General features: G+C 38.9%; 1 protein-coding gene and 1 long non-coding RNA gene across 3 annotated transcripts in view; one reads left to right on the plus strand and one right to left on the minus strand.

The window, feature by feature from the left end:
- The window catches only part of LOC122980083, a 60,584-nt gene that overhangs the window by 24,767 nt on the left and 11,799 nt on the right, over nt 1–24,018 (minus strand). For both annotated transcript variants that reach the window (XR_006402989.1, XR_006402990.1), the window contains exon 2: nt 9,223–9,291. This is a non-coding gene — a long non-coding RNA (uncharacterized LOC122980083). The remainder of the gene's footprint in view (nt 1–9,222; nt 9,292–24,018) is intronic.
- On the plus strand, nt 15,804–23,436 carry LOC122980082 (cytochrome c oxidase subunit NDUFA4). Its single transcript, XM_044347789.1, has 4 exons — nt 15,804–16,023; nt 19,009–19,094; nt 22,097–22,160; nt 23,213–23,436. The coding sequence occupies exons 1-4, from the start codon at nt 15,982–15,984 to the stop codon at nt 23,267–23,269; spliced, it is 249 nt and encodes an 82-aa protein (XP_044203724.1). The 5' UTR covers nt 15,804–15,981; the 3' UTR covers nt 23,270–23,436.

The following is a 24,018-nucleotide window of genomic DNA, read 5'->3' on the forward strand; positions in this document are numbered from 1 at the left end:
CTCTTTTACAGAGGGACACAATACATCTAGCCATAAAGATGAGGGTGAAGGACATTTGAACTGAATGCTGGAACAGGTGAGTTTATAATGTCCCCTCGCTCAAGGACTCTTTGAGGCTGTTTACTCTTAGTTTTAAAATGCGTTTCGGTGATCCGAACAGAAGTGGACAGCTGACAGACATTGCCATTCACACCTGTGTCTATCATGTGTCTCCAAGGTGTTCAGCTGACCACTTGTGTTCAGATTCTGTTACTGCCTACGTCACTTCCACTAGATGGTCAAAGGGCCCCGCGCACAGTTATGTCAGTCTGTTGCCACAAGCGCCAGATCTGTTTTACACGGGCTAGCTAGGAAAACAAAAATGTTTAAAGAACTAATATACATGTCCAGGCTATTCCAACTGTTGAGATTGGCAGGACAAAGTCAAGTGGGCGCGCTGTCACCAAAACAACTACCATGTCCTGCATCGATGACGTATTTTCCCGTTATGTCCTTGTCGGGGACGCATCAGGACGCATTAGCGTTTACACTACAAAAGATATGTGGTAAATGCGTCCCAGACCCAGGCCACCTCAGCAATTGGTTTGAGTGATTGTATCACAATGCATCTTGGTGGTCATTTATACTTGTATTTAGTGCTGTCCACATAAATGGGGTCTTTGACAACAATAGAACCTGAATGTGACCCTCAAATTGCAAGACAAAATCTGTTCATAAATCACCTTCAATTGCTTGGACACTATAATAATGACAAGCAACATGCCAGGTACTCAATGACCTGCTGTAAAACCAGCTATAATCCCAAATCAACATTTATGGAAGCTTCTGTTATGCATCTAAAACAATATATTTCAAAACCACAAGGCTGAGGTAATCAGTCATGATCAGTATGTTGCACTGTGGGAGAGGAGTGAACCAAAACTACAGCAAGTGCAGAAACAGTGTAGTAAACCATTACTGAGCCGCCATTACCGATCGAAGTCTGTTTGCCTGTACACACTTCATAATGAATGCATCTCATAAATCCTCCCTAAACGATTCCTCCTTAAATGATTCCCACAGCTCTGACTGTCTGCTCAGTGGAGGGCGCTCATGGATCAAACCATTAACAGGAAACTAGGCCGGGGTGAAGAGCGGAGGGCAACAAGCTCAGGCCCCAGATCATCACCCCGCCCCAAACCACCAACCTCTACAAACCTAATGGAAAGCAAACAGACAGACAATTTCTTTCAATTAGCCCAAACTGGCCGGCCCAATAAATTTTAGTTTGTTCCTCAAGACGTAAGGGCCCTGTAGCATGTCCTGCTGAAAATGAAGACTAATGGGGTATTGTGGAGCTGCTGAGTGCTTGATTTCGTGCCACTATACCACTGCCACTCGCCCGCTCTTTTTTTTCCCCCCCATTTCTCCCCCATCGCCTTCCCTCCTTCCTTGAGCTAACTGGAATCAGTGCTGACCAGGCACAACACAAATGTTTAATACATTTATTCACGACTTGGATTCATTTTCTGTTTTAAGCATTATTCCTGAGTAGTTAGGCGGAGCTATTCATCACAGCTTGACAACAGCTGTGAACGCAACCATCGTTCACCCTCGGTGTCAGCTGAAGTGACGGCCCGCAGAGTAAGACTCAGCCACTCGACTGCCTCCTGAGTTAGCTTCAGGTTTTTTTTTTTTTTTTTTTTTTTTTGAATATACAGTATTTTTTATGGGAATTCAGAGCTATAATTAAAACTGATTTTTTTGTTGGGGTTGTTCAAAAAGGGCAGGTGAGTAGTAGTAGCCCTATTTTTCTGTGTCACTGTTAAGTGGTGGAAGAAGTATTCAGATCCTTCACTCATAAAAGTAACAATAACACACTGTAAAATACTACTACATTTACTAAATAACTGCACAGAAGTATTAGTATAAGAATGTAGTTTGAGTATCAAATAAAAGTACGCACTGTGCAAAGAATGGCCCACAAGTGTTATATTATTAAACATTATATTATTATGTGTAAGTAATATTTCACTGTTGTAGTTGTTGTAATTATGTATCTATTATGTTTACAACAAATATATTTTTAAAGATGATTACAGGTTTTGTATGTAAAATCATAATCTTAAAATAAACTAGTATCTGCAGTTGTAGTGAAAATGTATAAGTATGTAGCCTGAAATTTGAAAACTCAAGTGAAGTTCCTCAAAAATGCAGTACTAGAGCAAATGTACTCATTATTTTCAAGTGAGATGAAATAAACATTAAGAAAAAAAAAATACTGGTGGATGCCATTCTTTTCTTTGCAAAGAACGGACATAACAGCAATGCCAATAATAACAATAAAGATGAATAATTTGAGGTATATTTGCCATCAAATGCTGATGTATGGGAGATCCTCAGGCCACCGCTGGTTGATGAGGGAAGAAACAAAGTTGCTTTGTCATACAGAGAAATATTAACTACAAGTGAACGGGGGGCAAGAAGACATTGATTTTACAATTCAGGACTCAATCAAAGAGAATTATGGATGGCAATAGCACTGTGATTTGCCTGTGCTGCTCATTAAACTTAACATCCACAGTGTACGTCTCCCCCTCTGGCAATGTAGGAATAAGATTTACAGGGGTAGGTTAAATACAGTTCAATACTTGAGAGGTGAAGTCACATGATGGTTAATAAAGGTGGGTGAGCTACAAGAGGTAGTCGGATAGAATGTGGGGTAAAAAAAAAAAAAAAAAAAAAGGAAGAGGGAGGAGAGAGGAAGAGGAAGTGGAAGGGAGGAGAAGGGAAAAGGAAAGGAGGATGTACACAAATGGAGAGACGGAGGGGGAGAGCGAAAGAGAAACTCCATTATTATAGCCTGAACAGATAAACTATGCATCAAAGCGTAGCGTTTATTGAAAAACCATTTTTATGTGTGCTTTGAGGGCATGAAAATGAGAATGTTCAAACACATCAATACAGCACTGCAGCAGCCAATGTATTTTTTTTTTTTTACTTTTTTTTTCTCTTCCTCTTCTTTTCCCCAAGATTCCCAATCAGATCTTGTGGCTCCCTGCAGGCTTTTAAGCCAGCCACAAATGGTGTGACTGCCAGACTGACAAACACGCAATCACTCAGAGTGAAGAGGAAAAAAAAAAAACAACAAAAAAAAAACACAGCTTCTCCTATCACAAAAGCCCTTTTAATAAGCCCATGAAAAAGAGCAAGTAATCCTTTGTAATGATTTCATTAAAGGCCCTCATCACACCTGGAGATAATTCCATTATGATCGTGGCAATAAAATGAGGTTTTCATCAAGACCCGCAGACAGACGGAGGAAAAGCTATTATTCCTCTCACATTCAGATATGACGTTTCCTCTAATATTATGATATTAGGCTATTTGGCAGAATTTATGACGCTCAAGTCAATCCATAATACTTGTAAAGAGTTTCCCCACTGACAAAACCACACATTTTTAATGTGCCTCATACTGAACCTGTGTGTGTGGGGGGGGGGGTGGGGGTATTTGTGGTGTCTGAAATCACACAAAATAAAGAACAGTATTTGTTGGTACCTAATATTACTGTAAGAAAAAGGTTTTCAAATTATAATGTTGGGTGGAGAGAAAAGAAAACAATCTGATCAGTTTGTTTGGTTTCTTCTGTTCTCCACCTCCATCACTTTTCACCTGTTTTTGCCTCGCCTTAATACACCTACAGCAGGTGTTAAACGCATCCCGTTGCTGAATTTGCAAACAAATGCAGCACCTGTAAAACTAAAGAGGTGTAAAGCGCTTCTCTTTACAAGTATGAATTCATTTTTCAGTGCTTTATTACATTTTCATGAGTTGAAGTTTCATTTAAATTCTTTTGCCACTTTTGATGAGCAGAATAAGCTGAAAACAACATTAACATATTATCACCTTAGAAAGCTGTTGTGGCAAACATGTTAGCAAGCACTTGCTTATTTACACATCAAGCAGAGACAGAGCACCACTACAATTAATTTGGAGTCTTGTTTCTTTACTGGAACAAGCCCAGTATCTCATTTTAGTAGAGACTGCAATTTTCTTGACCGATTCCAATTTCCATTTTTTTTTTAAGTCTAACCTCCGAATTCCGATTTTCTTTCATTCTAAGAACTATAATTGACAACATACACAAACATTTTTGTAACTTTTCTTTAATGGAAAATGCAATTGTATGTTCATGATTAAACTTTGTTCATATAAAACATGAACACAGTATTTGGTTTTCTAACTACATTAGGAACTTTTAAGTTCATTGAAGTCAACTCAAAGTAAAAATACTGATCAGTTATTTGTCAGTGGTACAGATAAACCCTGATGGGCACCAGAAAGTAGTTTCCCACCCTATTTTTCACCTACATTTTGTAATTTCCTAAATATTATCTTTTTTTTAGTGTAGTCAAATTAAATTAAATTATATAGCAAATATCCATTCATGTAATTTTAATAGTGATTTGTAGCACTCAACGGGTGTACAGTTTTTTCACTCTGCTCTGGTCATCATTTTTTTATATTTTTCCCTACAGATTGAAACACACAGCAGGATTCATGTCAGTGTGTCAGATAATGAGAAAGAGGGTAAATTAAATATAATATATACAAAAACATCAGCAGTATTAGAAGCAGAGCCTCATCTCAGTTGATTTTCAATAAAGCATTGATTTCAGACTTTACCTTAAAAGGTAAAATCACCTGGTTTCCGGTAAACTGTGTGTAAACAGCTGAACGTGTCCAAGTGTGTAAACTCTGTTATATATAATGCTATTTTGGGCTGGACCAATTCACCATCTGTCTCATATTAGGCAGACCCAGGATGGTCCGGGTGTGGCCTGTGTTCAGGCCGCTGTCTGAGCCCTGCCCGTTAGTGGTCGTGATGACGGTGTGCGACATGTTGCTGGTAAATAAAACAGGTAAATTAATGTTTAAACAAGTTAAAAACTACAGACAAAATGCTGTAACGTTACCAGTCGATGGTGAGTCTCTGCTGCAGTTCATATCATTTTGTTTTCATGTGTGTGTGAGTAGCTGTGACGTTACTGTCTGTGCCGCTGTGTGTGTGACGTGAACCGTCGTGCAGCACGTGTGTAAATTTGACTGGCGAAAAATCGGATGTACAGTAATGTTCATAATAATAGCAGTGTGTTTAAAAAGGTGAGTAAACCTCAAAATGCTTCAAATAAATTGTATTTTAATGAACACAAATGCATTGGGGACACTGCACATTCTATTTCAAAGCAAGAAAATTGGAAAAAGTAATTGAATTTGATAATATTTTACAGAAAGTCAAGAAATATAATGTTCAAAAAAATAGCGGTGTTGACATCTTTCTTTACAAACTCAAAAATGTACTGTATAAACTAAGAAATGCTTGAAGATTCAACTTTCCTGAGAATCATAAACTAATATTTAGTTGCATAACCACGGTTTCTGATAACTGCTTCACATCTGTGGTACATGGAGTCAACCAACTTCTGGCACCGGTCAACAGGTATTGCAGCCCAGGACAATTGTACTACATTCCACAATTCCTCTGCATTTCTTGGTTTTGCCTCATGAACAGCATTTTTTATGTCAGCCCACAAGTTTTCTATGGGATTAAGGCCCAGGGATTGTGCTGGCCACTCCATTACTTGAATTCTGTTTGTCTGGAACCATGATTGTGCTCGCTTGCTGGTGTGTTTGGGGTCATTGTCTTGTTGAAACACCCATTTCAAGGGTATTTCCTCTTCAGCATACGGCAACATGACTTCTTCCACTATTCTGATGTACTCAAACTGATCCATGATCCCTGGTATGCGATAAATAGGACCAACACCATAGTACGAGAAACATCGCCATATCATGATGCTTGCACCACCATGCTTCACCATGCTTCACTGTCTTCACTGTGTACTGTGGCTTGAATTCAGTGTTTGCAGGACGTCTGACAAACTGTCTGTGGCCCTTAGACCCAAAAAGAACAATCTTACTCTCATCAGTCCACAAAATATTACGCCATTTCTTTTTAGGCCAGTCAATGTGTTCTTCGGCAAATTGTAACTGCTTCAGCACATGTATTTTTTTTTTTTTTAACAATGGGACTTTGCGGGGGCTTCTTGCTGGTAGCTTGGCTTCACATAGATGTCGTCTGATTGTTACAGTACACACAGGCAATCTTAGATCTTCTTTGATCCTCCTGGAGCTGATCATTGGCTGAGCCTTTGCCATTTTGGTTATTCTCCGATCCATTAGAATAGTCGTTTTTCTTTTTCTTCCTTGCCTTTCTGGTTCTTTTATTAATTTCTTGATCAAAGAACGCTCTTCTTCTGAACAGTTCTGTTTTTCAAGGACAAATGCGCAGCCAGCATATGCAGCGTCAGTTGCCTTGATCCTTAAATAACGGCCACCTGTTTAACACCTATTTTTTTCACATAATCAATGACCTCACTAATTGAACTCGGCATTGCTATTTTTTTGAACACGCCCCTTTCAGTAAATGATTCAGTTTCACAGAATCAGCAGCATGCACGTCATGCCTGTTGGGTCTGTTGGTTTTCTATACCTTCACTAAACCTTCTAGAAACTTACTTGCAGTTGAAATTCTAACAAAAACAGTGATTTATCTTGCTAGTGATGTGGGACTGCTATTATTTTGAACACAACTGTATGAGACTGATCAGGGCCGGTTACCAGTCATGGCCGACCAGCTGAAAATCGGATGTTTTTGATAGATCAGTGCATCTCTGCATTTTAGCTCTTTTTTGGTCCCTACCAACTCCTGAAAAAAAAGTCTCTTTAGCTAATAATAATAATCAGACTAATCTGCCAGCTGTTTTCTGTTTGGAAGGGATGTTATTTTGCCCTAACCAGTAAGTAAAAAGTGAGGAATCCGTCCTGACAACATAATTTTCAGTTGATATGGAAGCTGTAGTAACAGTTGAGTAAAACTCAAAAGATGAGTTAGGGCATTGTCAAACCTATATTTTGTTATGTTTCTTGTCATGCAGCAATAAATTCAAGCAAACCCAAATAAGTTACTGCCAAAACAAACCAAACATTTCTAGTAAAGCATTACTGCTTCATAATAAAAGCTTTTAAATTACTAAATAATGCAAGACTTTTATTGTGAGGAATTTACAGGATATGAAACGTGTGCCTCACCGAATCAGCAGAGCTTCGTTAGTGGTGCTAATAACTGGTCGACACAACAAGATATGGAGAAATTTTGAGCTATTTGTGCTGTGGATCAGTTAGAAATAATGCAGGGAGGACTAGTACAAGCAGAAACAGCCACAGTGATGATGATGTTTGATGAAGAGCTGCAGACAACCAGCACACCACCAACAGGTAAACAACTTATTTTACTTTGCAGTGCTGTGTAATGGAAAAACACTCACAGCGTGTCAGCCGGACCTGAGTCATGGCTCAGTGTGACTACCCCCAAAACAATGGAAAACTGCCATAATGTTAGCAGAGAGGAGCAGTGAGCAGATGACCATATAAAAAAATCCATCACAAGCTGACATCGGCTCGGGCTGAAAGTAAAAAAAAAAATGGAAACCAAGTGTTCAGAGTAGTCTGAGGCCTGTGCTTTTTGCTCACAGGGATTACTTCTGTATATGTTTACCTCATTATTTGACACTTTGGCCATGTTTAACATGAACATCCGACATTGTAACATTATATATATATATATATATATATATATATATATATATATATATATATATATATATATATATATATATATATATATATATATATATATATATATATATATATATATATATATATATATATATATATTTGACTGAAAATAAGGAAAATAGTTCCCCTTTATGAGATTTTACATCTATAAACCAACCTCGCTTCTGAAAACTCACTACACCTAAGGCTTTCTTGTAACCTTTAGTTATTGATTTATTTATATTTGTTTTTAATGTTATATATGTGGTCATGTATGTGTATTTGGTATTTTATTCAGTCCTTTGTTCCTTTTATGCCTGCACTTGTAAAGCCCCTTGTAATTGCTGATTTTGGTAAGTGCTATACAGATAAACTTTTATTATCATTATCATTATTACTACTACTACTACTACAAAAATCTGTGATACAGACAGAGATTCAAAGGTCTGGAATATGGACAGTTTGTTGCAGGTAATACACAGTGGGTTTATTAATAATTAACAGTGGGTTTGTGACTACAAGCGACATCTTTCACATTATACACATTTGATCCACTGTTAATAATAAAATATTGATTGGTGCAGCTTTAAACAAATTCACACAAATACAAAGCAGTTATTGGGCTATGAATTGAAAAGAAAAGTAACTCACACAGGAAACACACATAATAATTTAATATTACTGTGATGAGACAATATTCAGATATTCCAGTTATATTTTTGCCGAGGCCTGGATAAACATAAACCTACAGAAAATCAGGTCTAACCTACAAAACATTATATAGAGAGTGGGACAAAGAGAAAAAGAGAAAGAGGAAAGGTGGGGAAAGAGAGTTTTATTACAAAGTGTACCAAAAACAGAACCTCAGCATTGCCACCATCCTGTCAGCTGGCAGTGCAGAGGTACAGTATCGGGGTCTCTACAGAAGTTATATTATTATTACAAAAATTCCAGTACGGCAAAGAATATGTGACAAAGGAGGAATGGTGAGGATACTGTGTGCTGTCTGGAGGAATTGGAAGCTATGTGTTTTTGGCATTCATGTCACAGCCCTTTTGAAAAATGCATCAAAGCAATTGCAGAACTCATGGGACTGGGTTTGGGCACACAAAGTCGTGACCATCATCCAAACCTCAGTGGTGAGGATGGAGGGGAGCTGCTGATTATAGTGGAGTGTTTGAAATGTGCTACTGTGCCACTTAATAATAAAAAACAAGCGCCCTGCCAGACCATGGTAACACAGATTCCTGTAATTTCTGTGGATGTGCCTGTTTAGATGTAAAATGTGTGTATGCATGTGCTTGCCGTGCTACTGTGTATAGAAACAATTTGTAAGTGGCGGCGGCTGGTATTTTTCATGCCTCTTGAAAAACTTGGAAACAGATTGTGTTGTTTTTTATGCTTAGATTCACACATGGCTATTAGATGAAATGCCTTCTGCTTTAAGAACAGCTCTCTCCTCCACCTTCTGCTCGTAGAAATCGTAAATAACGATGGCCACAGTCTAACTATGACTTTCTTGCATGTGCACTGAGTGTAAGGAATTGAAATGAGATCACTCACAGATGGATAATTCCCCACAGATGTCGTACCCTCCACTCTTCTTCTGCTTTATAATTCTTGGCCAAGACTCTTATAAAAAGAAAAAGAAGTTAATCTCTCTGTGTGGTTAAAGAAGCAATGCTCATGCTGTTATACGACAACAGCTACTACTAGTACTTTTACTCTGCTTCTTGTAGACCAACATACAATGTTCTCTGTGAAGACAAATCCCATTTTAAGGTGATTATAATGAGGACTTTTTAAAGGTAGAAACCAATATTGATATTTGATCCCATAATGATATCTCAGCGATATTCCTTAGGACTGCAACTAATGACTATTTTCATTATAGATTAATGTGGTGAATATTTTCTCAAACGATCAAGTGTTTTTCTTTTTAAAAAAATGACAAATAAAAACCAAAGACTAATAAAAAAGAAAATAAGGTTTCCCAGAACTCCGTGTGTCAAATTGCTTGTTTTGTCCAACTAACAAAGAAGCATCCAGCAAATGTTTGGCAATTTTGCTTGGAAATGGACAAATGCTCAATCGATCATCAAAATAGGTGATTCATTTTCTGTCAGTCAAATAATTGATGAATCAACAAATTTTCATTTCATCTTTGGCATTCCTGTACAGCAACTATTTGTTATTTACTGACATCTACGCCAAAACTGATATATCTGAAATAAGCTAAAATCAGTACATAATATCAGCCATGCTGATGCATCAGTAGGGCTCAAATTATAACAAACAGGTTCTTGCTGGACACTAAGTCATATCATACTCCTCAGACCATCACATCTCACTAACCTGGTCTGGTGGTCTATTTAAAAGGTCTTCATGCTCACACTTGCCCTCTACACTCACTGCTGTAACTCCTGCTGCTGTTGATGAAGCCATACTGCTCTGCTTTGTTCCTATAAGTCCTGCAGTCTTTGTTTCTATGGTAAACCGACTGAGGGATTTTGAAATGCTTCCTTTGTTTTATTTGTTATGTTACTGTTCCATAAAGTAATTCAAACAAGCTGCCATAAGGTGTTGTACATATCCATATCCCTCTCCTATACATGTCCATTGCCACATGTATATTCTGTATCCAATACAGTCACGTAGTCATGGAAAGATGTAAAAACGGGTCTGTAGCTATCACGCTCAGTGCAAGGTTATTGACTTCATACTAAACTTGAATAAAACATGAAAAGTGAGATACAACAGTGTTCATTCCAAAGAACAAGTTTTGCATTTGGGAAATATGTTCAGTTATAGTTTTTTTCCCCAAAGATTATATACTGTAAACCTTAATATAACGTATATATACACACACACCCATATATGTTTCTCCACTTTGTCTATCACTGGGGAGACTGACAGTTGCAAGATCTTCACAGCTAAACTTTGTTACTTGACACAGAAATTGACTGCAGCTTTATCACATGCAGCACCTGATGTTATAAGTGAAATAAAAAACACCTCAGAGTACATTTCTCCAGATAGATTGTGTTCCTGCAGTGAGAGGAAAAGGGAAGAAATACGCCTTTGGGGCGTATTTCTTTGGGGTGTAGGAAGGTGACACCACAACACTGAATACACAGAAAATTACGAACATTTACACACAAAGGAGTTTTAAATACTAGCTTTGAGACAAAGAAATTGCAACTTGAGGAACAGTTCAACATTTTGGGAAACAGTAAGCAGCCAGTTAGCTTAACTCAGCACAAAGACTGGAAACACATTATATATTGCTCAATATATGAAATGACAGTGGCCTTTACCCTGCATGTCCATCACATTCAAGCCCTTGCCAAACGAGTTCAAACATTGCTGATTACACCTATGACGGCCAGATAAATCTCTCTGTATGTCACAGTATACAGAGTTTTTAAATCTCATGTCGGAAGGGACATTCCCGCATCGGCTCTTTGAATGCACACTCAGAGACTTCTGCCAGCCAAGCTAGCTAACCTCTGGTTAGCCCTCTGCTAACTTGATAATAAATAATTGTATCCTGTGACTCTTCTACATTTTCGAAATGTTTTCAGACCAAATGGATCAAATTCTGATAGTTAAATGGGTAGCGACAGAGTAGGCTATGGCGTAGCCTGTGACGTAAGTGCATGTTTACAGTGTTTTTGTAATTACTCTCACGGCCAGAGGGGAGAGACAAAAGTCCTGCACTCCAGCTTTAACATTAACAAAAAACTAAAATCCAAAAACAGTCATCACATTTTAATTCAAATATTGCAAAGTCCTGAGTGGTACACATGACATCACATTTTCCAGCTCACTCACTTCAAACCAGCAAGAGGAGCATAGACAAAAACAGAACAGGCAGAAATCGCTCATTGGAAATAACCCAAATGGTTCAAATTCTGCAGAAAAAAAGTGTGTTCATGGCGGACTTCGTTGCTGATGGTAATATTTTTATGTGCTGTGTGGCCTACAATTTAATAGCGGCACCCCTGGTCCTCTGTCCAATAACTGAGGTGGAAATAGAGGTCAAGATTCAAAATAAATACTGTCACAGTCAATCTCTGTACGATCATAAGCCACAAATACAGAGAGAAAAATCAGTAACACAGCCATCTATTATTTGGAAGCTATCCTGGTGGGATCACATGTTGAGGTCACCACTCATTTGTACAGGGAGGCAAACAGCCTCAGAGTTTGGATAAGGCTCCTGCATTCCCTGAATGTGTCAGATTTGTGTTGCTGAGGGGGACGCATGACTACTTACCACTCTCTGAGGAATGAAAGAAAAGCTTGTTGAAAATGTATAGTTCTGAGTGGGTGTGTCGGCTTATGCGGTGGTTATCTGGGATACATCAGGTTACATGTGCACACACACAGACACAGACACACCAGTATCACAAGTGTCGATTATATGTGGGGGGGATGCCGACGTGAAACTGTAGCGGGGCAAATAAACTGTGGCAGCCTGCCATAGTTTAATACATTAATGGGAAACCCAACACATTGTTCTCTAGATGTTGCCTTGAAGTGTGTTTAAATGTGCCATTCTGCTCACATATTTTGGCTTGGTATATGGTGCAAATGATGACCGTAATTATGAAGAAATGCCAATTCTGCTGATGGTCCATTTTGGATAGCTATCCTGGAAGAGAAGCAAACTCTCTTTTCTTCCACATTGCTTTTGTTGATACATTCTGGTCTGCTTGAAATTTTGCTGTGTGAAACCAAAGTGAACCAAAGAGAAAATGCAACAAAGTAGCGACTCATCCACTGATTCGGACCAAAGCAACCGAACTATGGGTGTGAAAATGCCTTAAGCTGCTAAATGCTCCACATAGTTCAGCAGCTAGTCACTAATTTTGTCCATCTGGACAGCTGCATGTTACGCCCAAAAAAGGTATTAGGGCGGTGAGAGTGAAACAAAACAGTAAAGTTTCAGGCCGGAAAACCAAAACAATGAGCTGGAAGATGTGGTCATTGGATCCATTGTTAATATCAAAATATTGATCAGTGCACCTTTAAAAAAAGATTATCCAGCTACAAAGCAGGGATTATGAGATTCATTTAAAAGGGAATCACAAAAGGAAAGCACAGACAGAATTATTATAAAATCAGACAAAAATATACATTATAAAAATACTGATTGTATTTGCTCTAAGTATGAAACAAAGATGTAAAGTTACATGTTGTTTGTGTATATGCAGTATGCAAGTAGAAGGAATTTTCATTTTTTAGATGCAAAAATTACAGTTGTGAGACTCTACAGCTGACAGTGACGACACAAAATGACGATGATTTGTATGTGCCCAAAATCTCAATTTGCAGCTCACTATGGAGTACTCTACTACATGAGGAGTTGTGAATGAGCAAACAAGGGATGGATTTTGGACACAGCCCGTGTGTGTATGTGTGTATGTGTGTGTGTGTGTGTGTGTGTCTCTGTAGGCCCATCCTACTGTATTCATTCTCACAGAGAAAGTCTTATTAAAGCAATTCTTCCTCTTAGGTGCAATATCCAAACAGATTTGGATATTGCACTCTGCTTCTTTTAAACACTTGGCTGACAATCTGTTAGGGGGAACAATGGACGAGACTGATGAGGAAGGGGGAGCGCGTATTGACTTTTTCTCTCTCCTCTTTCGTCTTAATGCATCTCATTCCCCCCCCATCCTCTTTTGTTGAACACCTTTCCTTCCCCATCAGCCTTCATCAATCTCTCTATCCTTGCTGGGTGACAAATTGCACCCATTACCTTTGTCATGTGGTATACAGAAATAGCATTCTTTCCACTGACAAACGTCAGGTAAAACAACTTATGGTGACTCACAAGACTGCAGGATGAAGGCACCGTGGCATAAATCACCCCTAAACATTGGACAACTTTCATACAGTAAACAGAAGTTAAAAGTTGGGGAAATGCATGCACATGCCGGATAAGGCAGGTTGTACAAACTGAGCCTCTTCACATGGGTGAAGGATTTATTATCCTCATTGTACTTGATAAATATTTATCTCAAAGGCTGCTGCAGATAACGTTTGGTCTTATGAAGTAAGACTTTTGTATACTCATCTCAAACCTCTCTTACTTTAAGTGTGGTTTGCTCCTACAAGTTTTCCAAGTAAGATTCACCAAACTCTCTCAACTGCAAAACCTTGTTACGAATCGCTTGTTTCAACCTGATGAATGCCACCTGTTCATGAGTAGATACACGTTTGAGATTTCATAATTGGCAGCATCATTGCCCAAAAATTGACATGTAAGGCTAGCTTTTCTGCTCCGTTTGTGGGCAAATTTCATTCAAACATGTTACTCAAGAGTAAAAAGGGGGATTTTACACGGCATAGATTACTCTAAGTGTCCAGAGGTCTGGACCACTCAAAAAGTTTGTCTGTATTCTTAAATCATTGTGTAGTATGTGCCTCATCTGTTTGTACAACTGTCTCTTGCATGAGGCCCAGTGTGTTTAGTATTTGGTCAGTAAGATAGTTTAACAGACTAAACTTATTAAGGGGAATCGTTTTATTTCTCTACTTCCTTAATCACCTTGTAGGCAACATTTCCTTATTCTTGTCAAAAGATGACAGGCAAATGTGAACAAAGTTTAAGTTGTGGTTTAAAAACCAACAACCACTTGGCTTCACTCATCCACTTAAGCATGATAAATAGTGAGAACACAACAGGTATCTTAAGTAAGGAATAGTAATGACCTGTGCATTTTCCTGGCATAGCATTTTAGTGTTAATTACATTAGGTCACAAAGTGCTGCACAAAGAACCTGAAAGGTCTGCAGGCGCTGCATCACTGACCAATCAATTGCCATTATTATGCCTGGGAAGGTCTTGACCCCAGGGACACGTTGGATGCTGCCATTACTTATCACATCTTTACACAGAACAAGATGCGCTGCATAAGCAGCACTGTTTAATGACCACTGAAGGCAGCTTTTCAAGTTTTAAGGTGATGACTATCCATGAAAACAGTGGCTTGTAATTTTATAAATGACAGACGTTGAAAAAAAATATGGATGTAGTCACTGTGACGTCATCCATTGCTTTGTGGACTTTGGCGATTTGACCATCACCATCTTGGATTTGACTGTCACCATCTTTGATTTTTGGAGCCAGAAGTGACCACATTTGGATGAGAGGGTAGAGCTAACCCTAGTGCTAGCTGCTAACTTGGTCAACACCAGTTAGCACAGTGCATTTACAGTCCAAGTGTGATAATGCTAATGCTAGCAAAAAACCGGCTTAAAACCATTAAAACAAATGTACTCAATGTAAAAATTGAACAGCCGACTCCCTAGAGGGTCTTTCAGTACAACCAAACCAAAATGTTACAATTAACTTTCACAAACTGAAAACACACTGTGAAATAGTTGCAGCTATGCCTATACTCTGTGAATCTGGGTTACTTACGCCATGGTTACGTTACATAATCAACATCATTGCCGTGGTAGCGACTTGTCAAATCACAAGGTAGCCATGCCCCTGCTTTATCGTCTATTTTACTTAAAATGGGACCATAATATACCGAATGAATATTATGCTGTATTGAAGAAGACTTGAAACTAGGGATTGAGCCCATAAGCCCATAAAAGAAACTGTCTACTGAGGTAATACATCAAGTCAGAAGTAGGGTCATTTTCTCATAGACTTCCATACAATTGGACTTCTTTTTGCAACCAGGAGAGTCGCCTCCTGCTGGCCATTAGAAAGTATTCAGGTTTAAGGCACTTCCACACTGGCTTCACTTTTCATACAGGGCTACCCGCTTGATAAATGCCAATATAACATAAAACAGTCCAACACAATGGCTGCCCTGTGGGAGTGAGGTCTACACATGAAGCTATTACAGGAGCAGGCTGCACTACCGCTGCACAACCTCCAGAAGGAATTGTTTGGAAAAATGTCTTTTCTATTTGTTGTGTCAGTAAAAATCTGGTAGTTTTGTTGTTGTATAACAAAACACTTTAGGACACCGAGTACTCAATGAGCCTCAGTGGAATAATACAGTGTCCTCAACAGATGTGATTATCAGGATTAGGACAGTCTCTCTCTCCCTCTTTCCCCTGACCCTCTCATTCGTCCAATGGGAGGGAGGGAGAGGGACAGAGGGAGGGGGGGGGATTGGCAACAGTTTTCACTGTGCTGGCCAACATACTGTACTTCAGCACACAAACAGCTCTTTCTATAAATCCGAGACATTCAAATGGACATTTTCATCAAACTTTAGCTTTCCACTTTGTTTTCGTCACATTTTTGTTTGGTGGATGTTTTAGCTTCCTTCTTGGAAGATCAGTAAAGATGATTAAGATCATGTTTCAACACGCGAAGAAACATCCCGGGGTAGGTTGCATTATTTTCATAACTACTGAGATTTGCGATTATTTTTATGTTTAATATCAAGCTTTAATTTCCATATAGTGATGTATACACAAGGCCTAATTTATTCTGTTTTTTGTTAATGTTCACGTTTGTGAATACGTTTTCTGGGAAGTTGGATATTGGTTTATTAAATTGTAGATCATCAATTCACTGAATTCACTAAATGACGAGGAAGACTTCACTACCAATTAAAATAAATTTACTGTACACTGTACAGTATATGCCCAGAAGGTTCACATGTGCAGTATACACACATGGACATACAGTAGTAGACATGAATTATGCATAATTCTACATGTGCCTCCAAAAAGCAAATTTTCAAAGAAATATATTACATCATCTCAGTTGTTTACAATAATCACTGTGACTGCACATAATTATTTTGTACTACTGGAATATTAATTTCTTATATTTTCCTTTGCAACTTTCATCATAAAATGAAGAAAGAAAGAAAAAGAAACACACAGAAGCTGTCTGTGCTTGTTTTTTTCCTGTTGCCTGAGAGTTATGCTGTGGGTGACCCAAATTTGTGGATTGACGGGGTTGGCTTGGCAGTGCACCAAAAAAGTAATAAGGGCAGCAACAGTATCGAACCCAAGCGAGTATAAAACACTTCCTATATCGGTCAGGCTGAATGGTAAAAGGTGAAACACTCACTTGCAGGGCACAAAATAAAGATATCAGCACTGGGGAGAGGACAGCTCCCTATTCACAGGCCTATCTTCATCACTCGCTTGGTGTGTGTGCTCGTGTGTGTGATCAAAGCTGACCTGCTTCTCTGTGTTTGTGTGCACACGGCTCTACGTGTTTGCTTGAGTAATCGAAGCTGAGCATCTGCACTCGTGTGTGTCTGTGTGGGCGTGCCAGTACAAATTTAGTGTGCACTATGAACTTCGAACATACTTGGAGAAGAATTCAGCAAACATAAAATCCATCCTGGAAGAGCACACACATAGATAACTAGTGCTTAAATAGTTAGCTGGCTAATTGATTAGTTGATGAAATTAACTGAAAACAATTCAGCTAGTTGGTTAGTTTTATGAAGCAAAAACATTAGTCATTAATTCTAGCTTCTCAAATGTGAGCATTAACTGCTCTTTTTTCAAATGTAATATCTTGAGGTTTTGGACGGCTGGTCGAACAAAACAAGAGGCCTTTCTCAATACAGAGCACGACAAGTTCGAACTTGTATTCTTGGGAAATTTAACTTGACATGTTGAACTCAGGAGTCCAAAACTCCCGATGACGGTAGGATGTAGTATGCTCAACTTGAAAGTGGAACAACGGTGTTCTTGCTGACATCACTAGCTCATGTGGGCTCTGCTGATTACACTTCAACAAAGCTACAAGATAATCTCATCTGAAAGGTTTTTTGTAGCTTTGAACTGTGCTGTCCTGGAGTTATGTCAACAGATATACTGGTCATCCTCAATAAATTGTACATGTACAACAAAATGACGTTCAATATGATACACTACACTGCCTCTGTTTGTTTTTATTCACATTTATTTATTGTATACACTTTTTACTGAAGTGTGGCATGATCTGAACATATATTTGTAGCCAAAAGGACACAGTGGGAGCATTATTGTACAACTACCTAATAAAAAAAACACGAACCCAAAATTTACCTTCAGCCAAGCCAATTTGGAAGCAACAAGCATTATATTTTGTTGCTAAAACCTCAATTTATCTTACAAAAGTTATTATATCTAAATTATTATTTTCTCACCCGAAAATATCTCAAAACTTAAATGGTGACAGTTGTAGAACTAAAATCGTAAAAGTTGCGAGTCTGGCTAATATCCTCCGTCATGCTGCTGGTTGATGTGAAATGCATGCTGGGATACCTACATGTCCACCCCAAGTTCACACAAGTCAGCTCTCAAAGCGTCCTCGAAAAAAAAAAATCCCTCACAATAATGACAGTAATCATTAGTTGCAGTCCTGATGACAATATTTAAAAATCTTTACAATATTGATATAATACTACTGTGCAACTCTGACTCTGAGTTGTTAAACAGTTGTATACTGAGTAGTCTGGGGGTGGATCTATTCTTTATTTCTCTACCGTAGCTTTAGGGTAGTGAATATCAACGTTTTATAACCAGTCAGTCTCCTAATCAACAACAAGGCAAGTGGCAATGCAATCAGACAGAAGACAGATGTCTAGATACAGCTGAATAGAGACATCCGTCAGTTCAACCCGATCAAACTGTCATCTCTCTACAGCTTGACTAGATCTGAGTGGGCTAAGAACAGCTGTTCGCCAGTGGTGTGACTCTCTCTCTGTCTAATATGTAGACTATCACCTAACAAAATAGACAGGAAATGTATGGCGGTGCAGTGTTGATGAATAGATGCTGCGTGGTGAGAAGACTGTCGCCCCTAAGCTTTGCATGTTTAAGATGACATATCACATTATTCCCCTGTCCCCCTAATGTGCTTTTCTATTTTAATTCCTGTCATCGTCACCGCTCAGAACATCAAATAAGTGTGTCTGTGTGTGCAAATACTCCTTTCTCTGTGTTTGAGTGTGCAGACTTAGCTCAATTACATGCATACATGTGCGTGTATATGTGTGTGTGTGCGTGATGCTGTCGCTCAGTCTGACAGGTATAGTGTTGAGGTGGAGAGGCTGGCACACACAGAGATGCGCCCGCTCTCTTCCAGCGCGTCCTTGCCCGTTCAACCCAGGCTGACAGTGAGCTGCCTCACACATGGCCTGGGCCTCATGCATATGGAGGAGGGCAGGAAGAGGAAAAACAGGAATAACAACTACCTGTGTATGTGTGTGCATGTGTGTGTGTGTGTGTGTCTGTGTATTTCACACAGGTGTATGTTCACAGTACATATCAAAGCCAACCACTTGATAGAATATGTTTGTTTACCTTTATACGCCTCTAAGGTCTGGGACTAACACATTCCTCCTCTCTCCTCTCTCAGTTAATCCCTCAGTTTGTCTTCTTGACTGTGGGCATGACAGGGGCCGCCTGCTACCTGATCCGTCTGGCAAGAGGGCCTCATGTCACGTAAGTTTGTCCGTTTGTCTAGACTGTTAACCATTGTAGTAATCTTCCACCTTGTTTTTGATACTGTGTGATTTTAGAGTGTTTTCCCATTATTGTCAGCTGAATCCAAACCTTGGGTGCACAAGTGCAGCTCTGTTGTTTTTCATGTTTGTGGTGCTTTTTGTGATTCACATAGGACCCAAAAAGCATTTATTCAAAATGCACTTTACAGCCAAACTATGTGTTTATGAGGGGGGATCCAAAATTCCTGGAATTGTTAAATTACAAGTCAATATCAAATCATTATAAATCTTTTAGAAGTACCTTTCTAATCCCCTTCAAAGTATTCTCCTTGTGATGCACTTATCTCAGTACTTCTCCTGTTCCTGGAAACATTTTCTTTCATTTGACATTTTTTGTCACTGCACCCAGAGCCTCCTGTGTTTTTCTCCTGGTTTTCTTCCATGGTGGCAAAGCTTCTACCAATTTTAGTCTCACCAAGCTGTAGGCATACACTACCTAGCAGCAAATCTGATAACTACACCCTACTCCTCTGCTATCATTGGCTTCTGGGAACTTTTGGGTCCCCCCTTTGTGTGTATAAATCTTTAACACTATGTGTAAGTTTTATGTTTTTATTCTATGCGTAATGTATGAGCCACGTCAAACACAATTTTCCATTACCTTGGGATGGACAATAAAGTTTTTCTGATTCTGAAAGCTTGAGTATGATTTGAAATTTTTCAAACTGCCACTAGAGTTTGGTTGCGATATCAGGCTCCATTTTGGATCTGGGCCCAGGTTGGCAATAATATACAGACACAGACACACAGCTAGGCTTGGAGACAAATAAATCTCTTATAGAATCTTATCTCTCAGTCCCTCCAGGATTTTGCAGCTTTTTTGTGATTATTGCAGCCAAAGATGTTTGATTTTGCAGCGGCTTTTCTCAAAAATTGCAATGCAGTTTTAGGTGCTCTTATGATGGGGATTGGGAAAAATTGCAAGCAAAGTGATAAATGCCTTTTTTTTTTTTTAAATACTACCAATGAGGAGTCATACGTTATCACTTCCTTATATCACAGAAACAACTATATTTCAGTGCTAATTTTTAAAATTTATTTTCTGAACATGAGAACCATGGGCTCAAAGTTATATAAAAAAGAGTTCCATTTATAAGCCTTTATTAAATAAACTTTCACCTCAACATTAGCACCAAATAAAATCAGTGAATAATGCCATTAAAATAAATCCATTGACATAAATATATAGTTTCATTTCCAAAGTGCCCATTTTTATGTTTGAGATTAATTATGTCCATCTTTGCTGTCTGAACAATGCATCAACTTGTATTCTTCTTACTGAATGCAAACCGCATTTGGGAACATTTTGGAGTTGTTTTGCTCAGTCTATGGCATCGTTTTTGTTGGCAGGTCAGATTTGTCCATCTTCCACCTGAATGTGTGCCTGAATGCGCGCTGCAATGACGTAAATTACCACTACACGAAACGTGACAATTGGTCTAAATCACAAATAGTCGCTTCATTTGGCCATTTCATGTGGAAACATTGCGGTAATTTAGCAAAATTGCAAGCTTTTCATGAATTTGCATCAATTATTCGGATCGCAAAATCCCAATTTCCTGGAGGGACTGATCTCTGATCTCTCTCTTTCTTATTGGCAAAGACCAATGTACAAAACATTAAGGTAGCAGGCTCCTCATTTTTATCTAGCACTGTCTCTTTCACTGTAAGAAATAACTAGCGTCACCAGCAGCAACTTCTTTTGACTATATCTTAGTAACGTACATTTTGTAAGTGACTTGCCCACAGGCCAAAACCATAAAAAAAGTCAGTCTATTGTCTAGTTAATGTGCTTTGAAAACCATTATCTATACTCAGCCAAAAATCATTTGTAACTATGTATTCAGACAAAACGAAAGCGATAGCACATAAGTGCTGTACATGCAAATTTGACCGGGGCAGCACAAATTGACACAAAGACCACATGTAAGACATATTTCAACTCAAAAAATTCAAGCTCGCAAATGGACTGCGATTTTGTTGTTAAGAAGGATCTGATCAGCTTAACAGTTCTGAATTGGGATGACCAGTTTTGGAAAAATTGAAAATATAGACCATACCTTAATCTGACACCTGAGTGTGCTTACAAATGTTTAAAAAGATTTGGATTCAATATAAGTGAATTTGACACTGGATTTAGATTTGATGAAATTTCATGGAACACCAACCCAAACAGCCACCCACGCAGCACTGATTTTTTTTATAACCACATAAAAATCATCTTAAATTAAAATTTACAACAAAAGCAGCTGGCTGTAATAAATTGTGAAGCTGTAATTCATTCAGTACCAAAAAAACTGACCAACCCTGCTGAACTCAGTGACTACTCACATACAGTAAATGTGCACTGTTCGTGTCCTATTTTGGGCCACACAGAGCCACTTGTTCTGAGGGTCAGCCATAAAGCCTGACCTCATCACCAGCTGGTGATGAGTGCTGTGGTCAGTGGCTGACTCTCTCTCAGACAGTGTTTGTGGTAATGGAGGGAGAGAGGGAGACATACTCGCTCTGCCATCAGTCTTTCTGTCTCTTTGTTTGTGCTTTGGCGGCGTGACGTGCTGACGGAGGAAGGGAGGGAGGGATGGACAGTTGCGGTGGAGCACTGTGAAATCCAGACTTTGGTTAATGAACAGAGGAGTGCTGCCAAGTCACTGGGCTGATTTCACCTCATCTCATAATCACCTCTCTCTTTCTCCAACTTGTCTCTCCATCTAGTATCGACATATTTATCTCTTTTTGTCTCTGTCCTTCTGTTCCTCTGTGTCTTCTTTTTCCTCCTTTTTGTTTACTTCTTGGTCTGTTTCTCTTTTTCTTTGCATCTGCTCTTTATGTTGTTCTTCCCTCCATCATGCATGCCTCTCTCATTCTCATGTTGTGTCTTTTTTCCCCCCCTTGCTCTTCTCTCTGTTCTCCACACCCTGAATCTTTGCACATTTGCAGCTTCTGGGACAAGAAGAACAATCCAGAGCCCTGGAATAAGCTCGACCCAACCTACCAGTACAAGGTGACTATTCCCCAGTCACACACTGTACAACTGCTTGCCTGGTCACGAAAATTATATTATATAAAAAATTATCTAGACAAGAATGGCATCTTTTCACTGATCAACCAGTTCATATCACTGAAAATCTCAAAACCCCTCAAAATAGATTTAGACAAACCAATGCTGGCAAAGTAATGTCAGACCAACATGGCTGCCTTCTGGCTTTTTCAGATCTGTTCAAACTAAGAAAAACAAAATGTCTTTCAAAAACAAATTAATTCAGATGAAACTGGAGCTTTAAGTGGTCAGTAATAATTTGCAGTGCCTCTTGAACAAGGCCAGAGCCCCAGACAAACTAATGAAAATATTAACAACGCTGACCCAAAATAAAGCAGAAAAACAACCAACTGATGGGTCCCAGAAGAAGAGATCTGGATGATGTGTTTTTCAGAGAACAGAACGGTTTTTCTGAGGGTTTCAAGGCTGCGTTGCTTGCCAGTGGAATGAAAGTCGCTGCAGACAAAAGGTCAGGACACGGCATGTTTAATTCTCGATAGCAAGGCAAAGGTCTCAAATCGAAATTCCACTGAAGTCCAAACAATGATCGTAATGAGGAGGGGGGAAGCAGGAAAGAGAAGAGGGAGAAGGCGGGGAGCTGAGGATTTTAATGGCAGACCAATCAGGAAAAATACATGGGTAGAAAATAATCTGTGCCACTGCAAAAATGTGTGTTTTTCATGGTTGGGGAGCTATGATATATGCTGAACACATGCATGCAGTTGCACAATATATTATCCATGACATATGCAAACTAAAAGCATCAGCAATACATAAATCTGGTGAATAAATGAGCAACAAAGAATCATGGAAAATTAACGTGTTTGTGTGAGAGCAAACATGTGCATATAAGTGTATGTCTATATTGGATCTATGAGGGGGAAAAAAAAAAAAAAAAATCAGTTCACTCCCACTTCTTTTTTTTTTTTTTTCCTCCACACGTTCTCCTAAAGACAGCACTGATGAATTTAATTTAAGCAAAACAGATTTAAATGTATTCCTCCTGCCCTCTGCAGTTTGTGGCCGTCAACGCCGACTACAAGAGCCTGAAGAAAGAGGGCCCTGACTTCTAAAGGTCCTCCAGCAACTCCAGGGGCACCAAGTTTGGCAGGACCTCCTGCTGTCGCCTCAATGATGTGAAACGTCTTCCTTTACGTTTCCTCAGTCTCACTTCATGCTCCTCTTATTTAACACTGTAACCTTGTGGACAAAAATCTATTAAAGATCACAGGAGTCCAAAGGCTGTTTCTTCAGTGCGTGATCATATACAATGTCCTATGCAAATAAACAATGTTTATATGTGTTATACTGTTAGTTCTCTTGTATGAGCCCCTAAACTGGGAGGTCAAAGGTCGTAGTCTGTTACAGAAAAGTAAGGCTGAATCTAAATGTCCCAACTTCACTGCACTTGCCCATAATCCAATGTGGAAGTGATGATGTTTTATCAATAATTTAAAAAAAAGAATAATCATTATCATAATGATATGTATCATATTTACTTTTGATGACATTAGCTTTTTTCAGTTTTGTTGTATAAGTTTGCTGTAGTGAGGTTTGATAATGCACACACAGAATATTCACGGGGCCTACAGGCTTAATAACATGGATTTGTTTATTATAATCTGCTAAATTAGCAGTTCATGTAGGCCTAAAGGGAAATTGAACACGTCAGAGTACATACAACTGAAATCCCTGAGGGCTCAGTCCACAAGTCAAGAAGGTGGACATTTGGACTAAGCCTAATTCTAAAACTGGTAGAACTGGATTAAAAGTGTCTGCTTTTAAGCCTGCCTTAACTGCTTTTTGGCCACTTAGGGGCATT

The sequence above is a fragment of the Thunnus albacares genome, chromosome 4, assembly GCF_914725855.1.
Source record: "Thunnus albacares chromosome 4, fThuAlb1.1, whole genome shotgun sequence".
Lineage (NCBI taxonomy): Eukaryota > Metazoa > Chordata > Actinopteri > Scombriformes > Scombridae > Thunnus > Thunnus albacares.

Excerpts from the sequence above, each read along its gene's own strand:
- LOC122980082 (XM_044347789.1), top strand. The coding sequence starts at position 15,982 with ATGATTAAGATCATGTTTCAACACGCGAAGAAACATCCCGGG. Across the intron at positions 16,024-19,008 it reads ACGCGAAGAAACATCCCGGG|TTAATCCCTCAGTTTGTCTT; the intron begins GTAGGTTGCATT and ends CTCCTCTCTCAG. Across the intron at positions 22,161-23,212 it reads ACCCAACCTACCAGTACAAG|TTTGTGGCCGTCAACGCCGA; the intron begins GTGACTATTCCC and ends TGCCCTCTGCAG.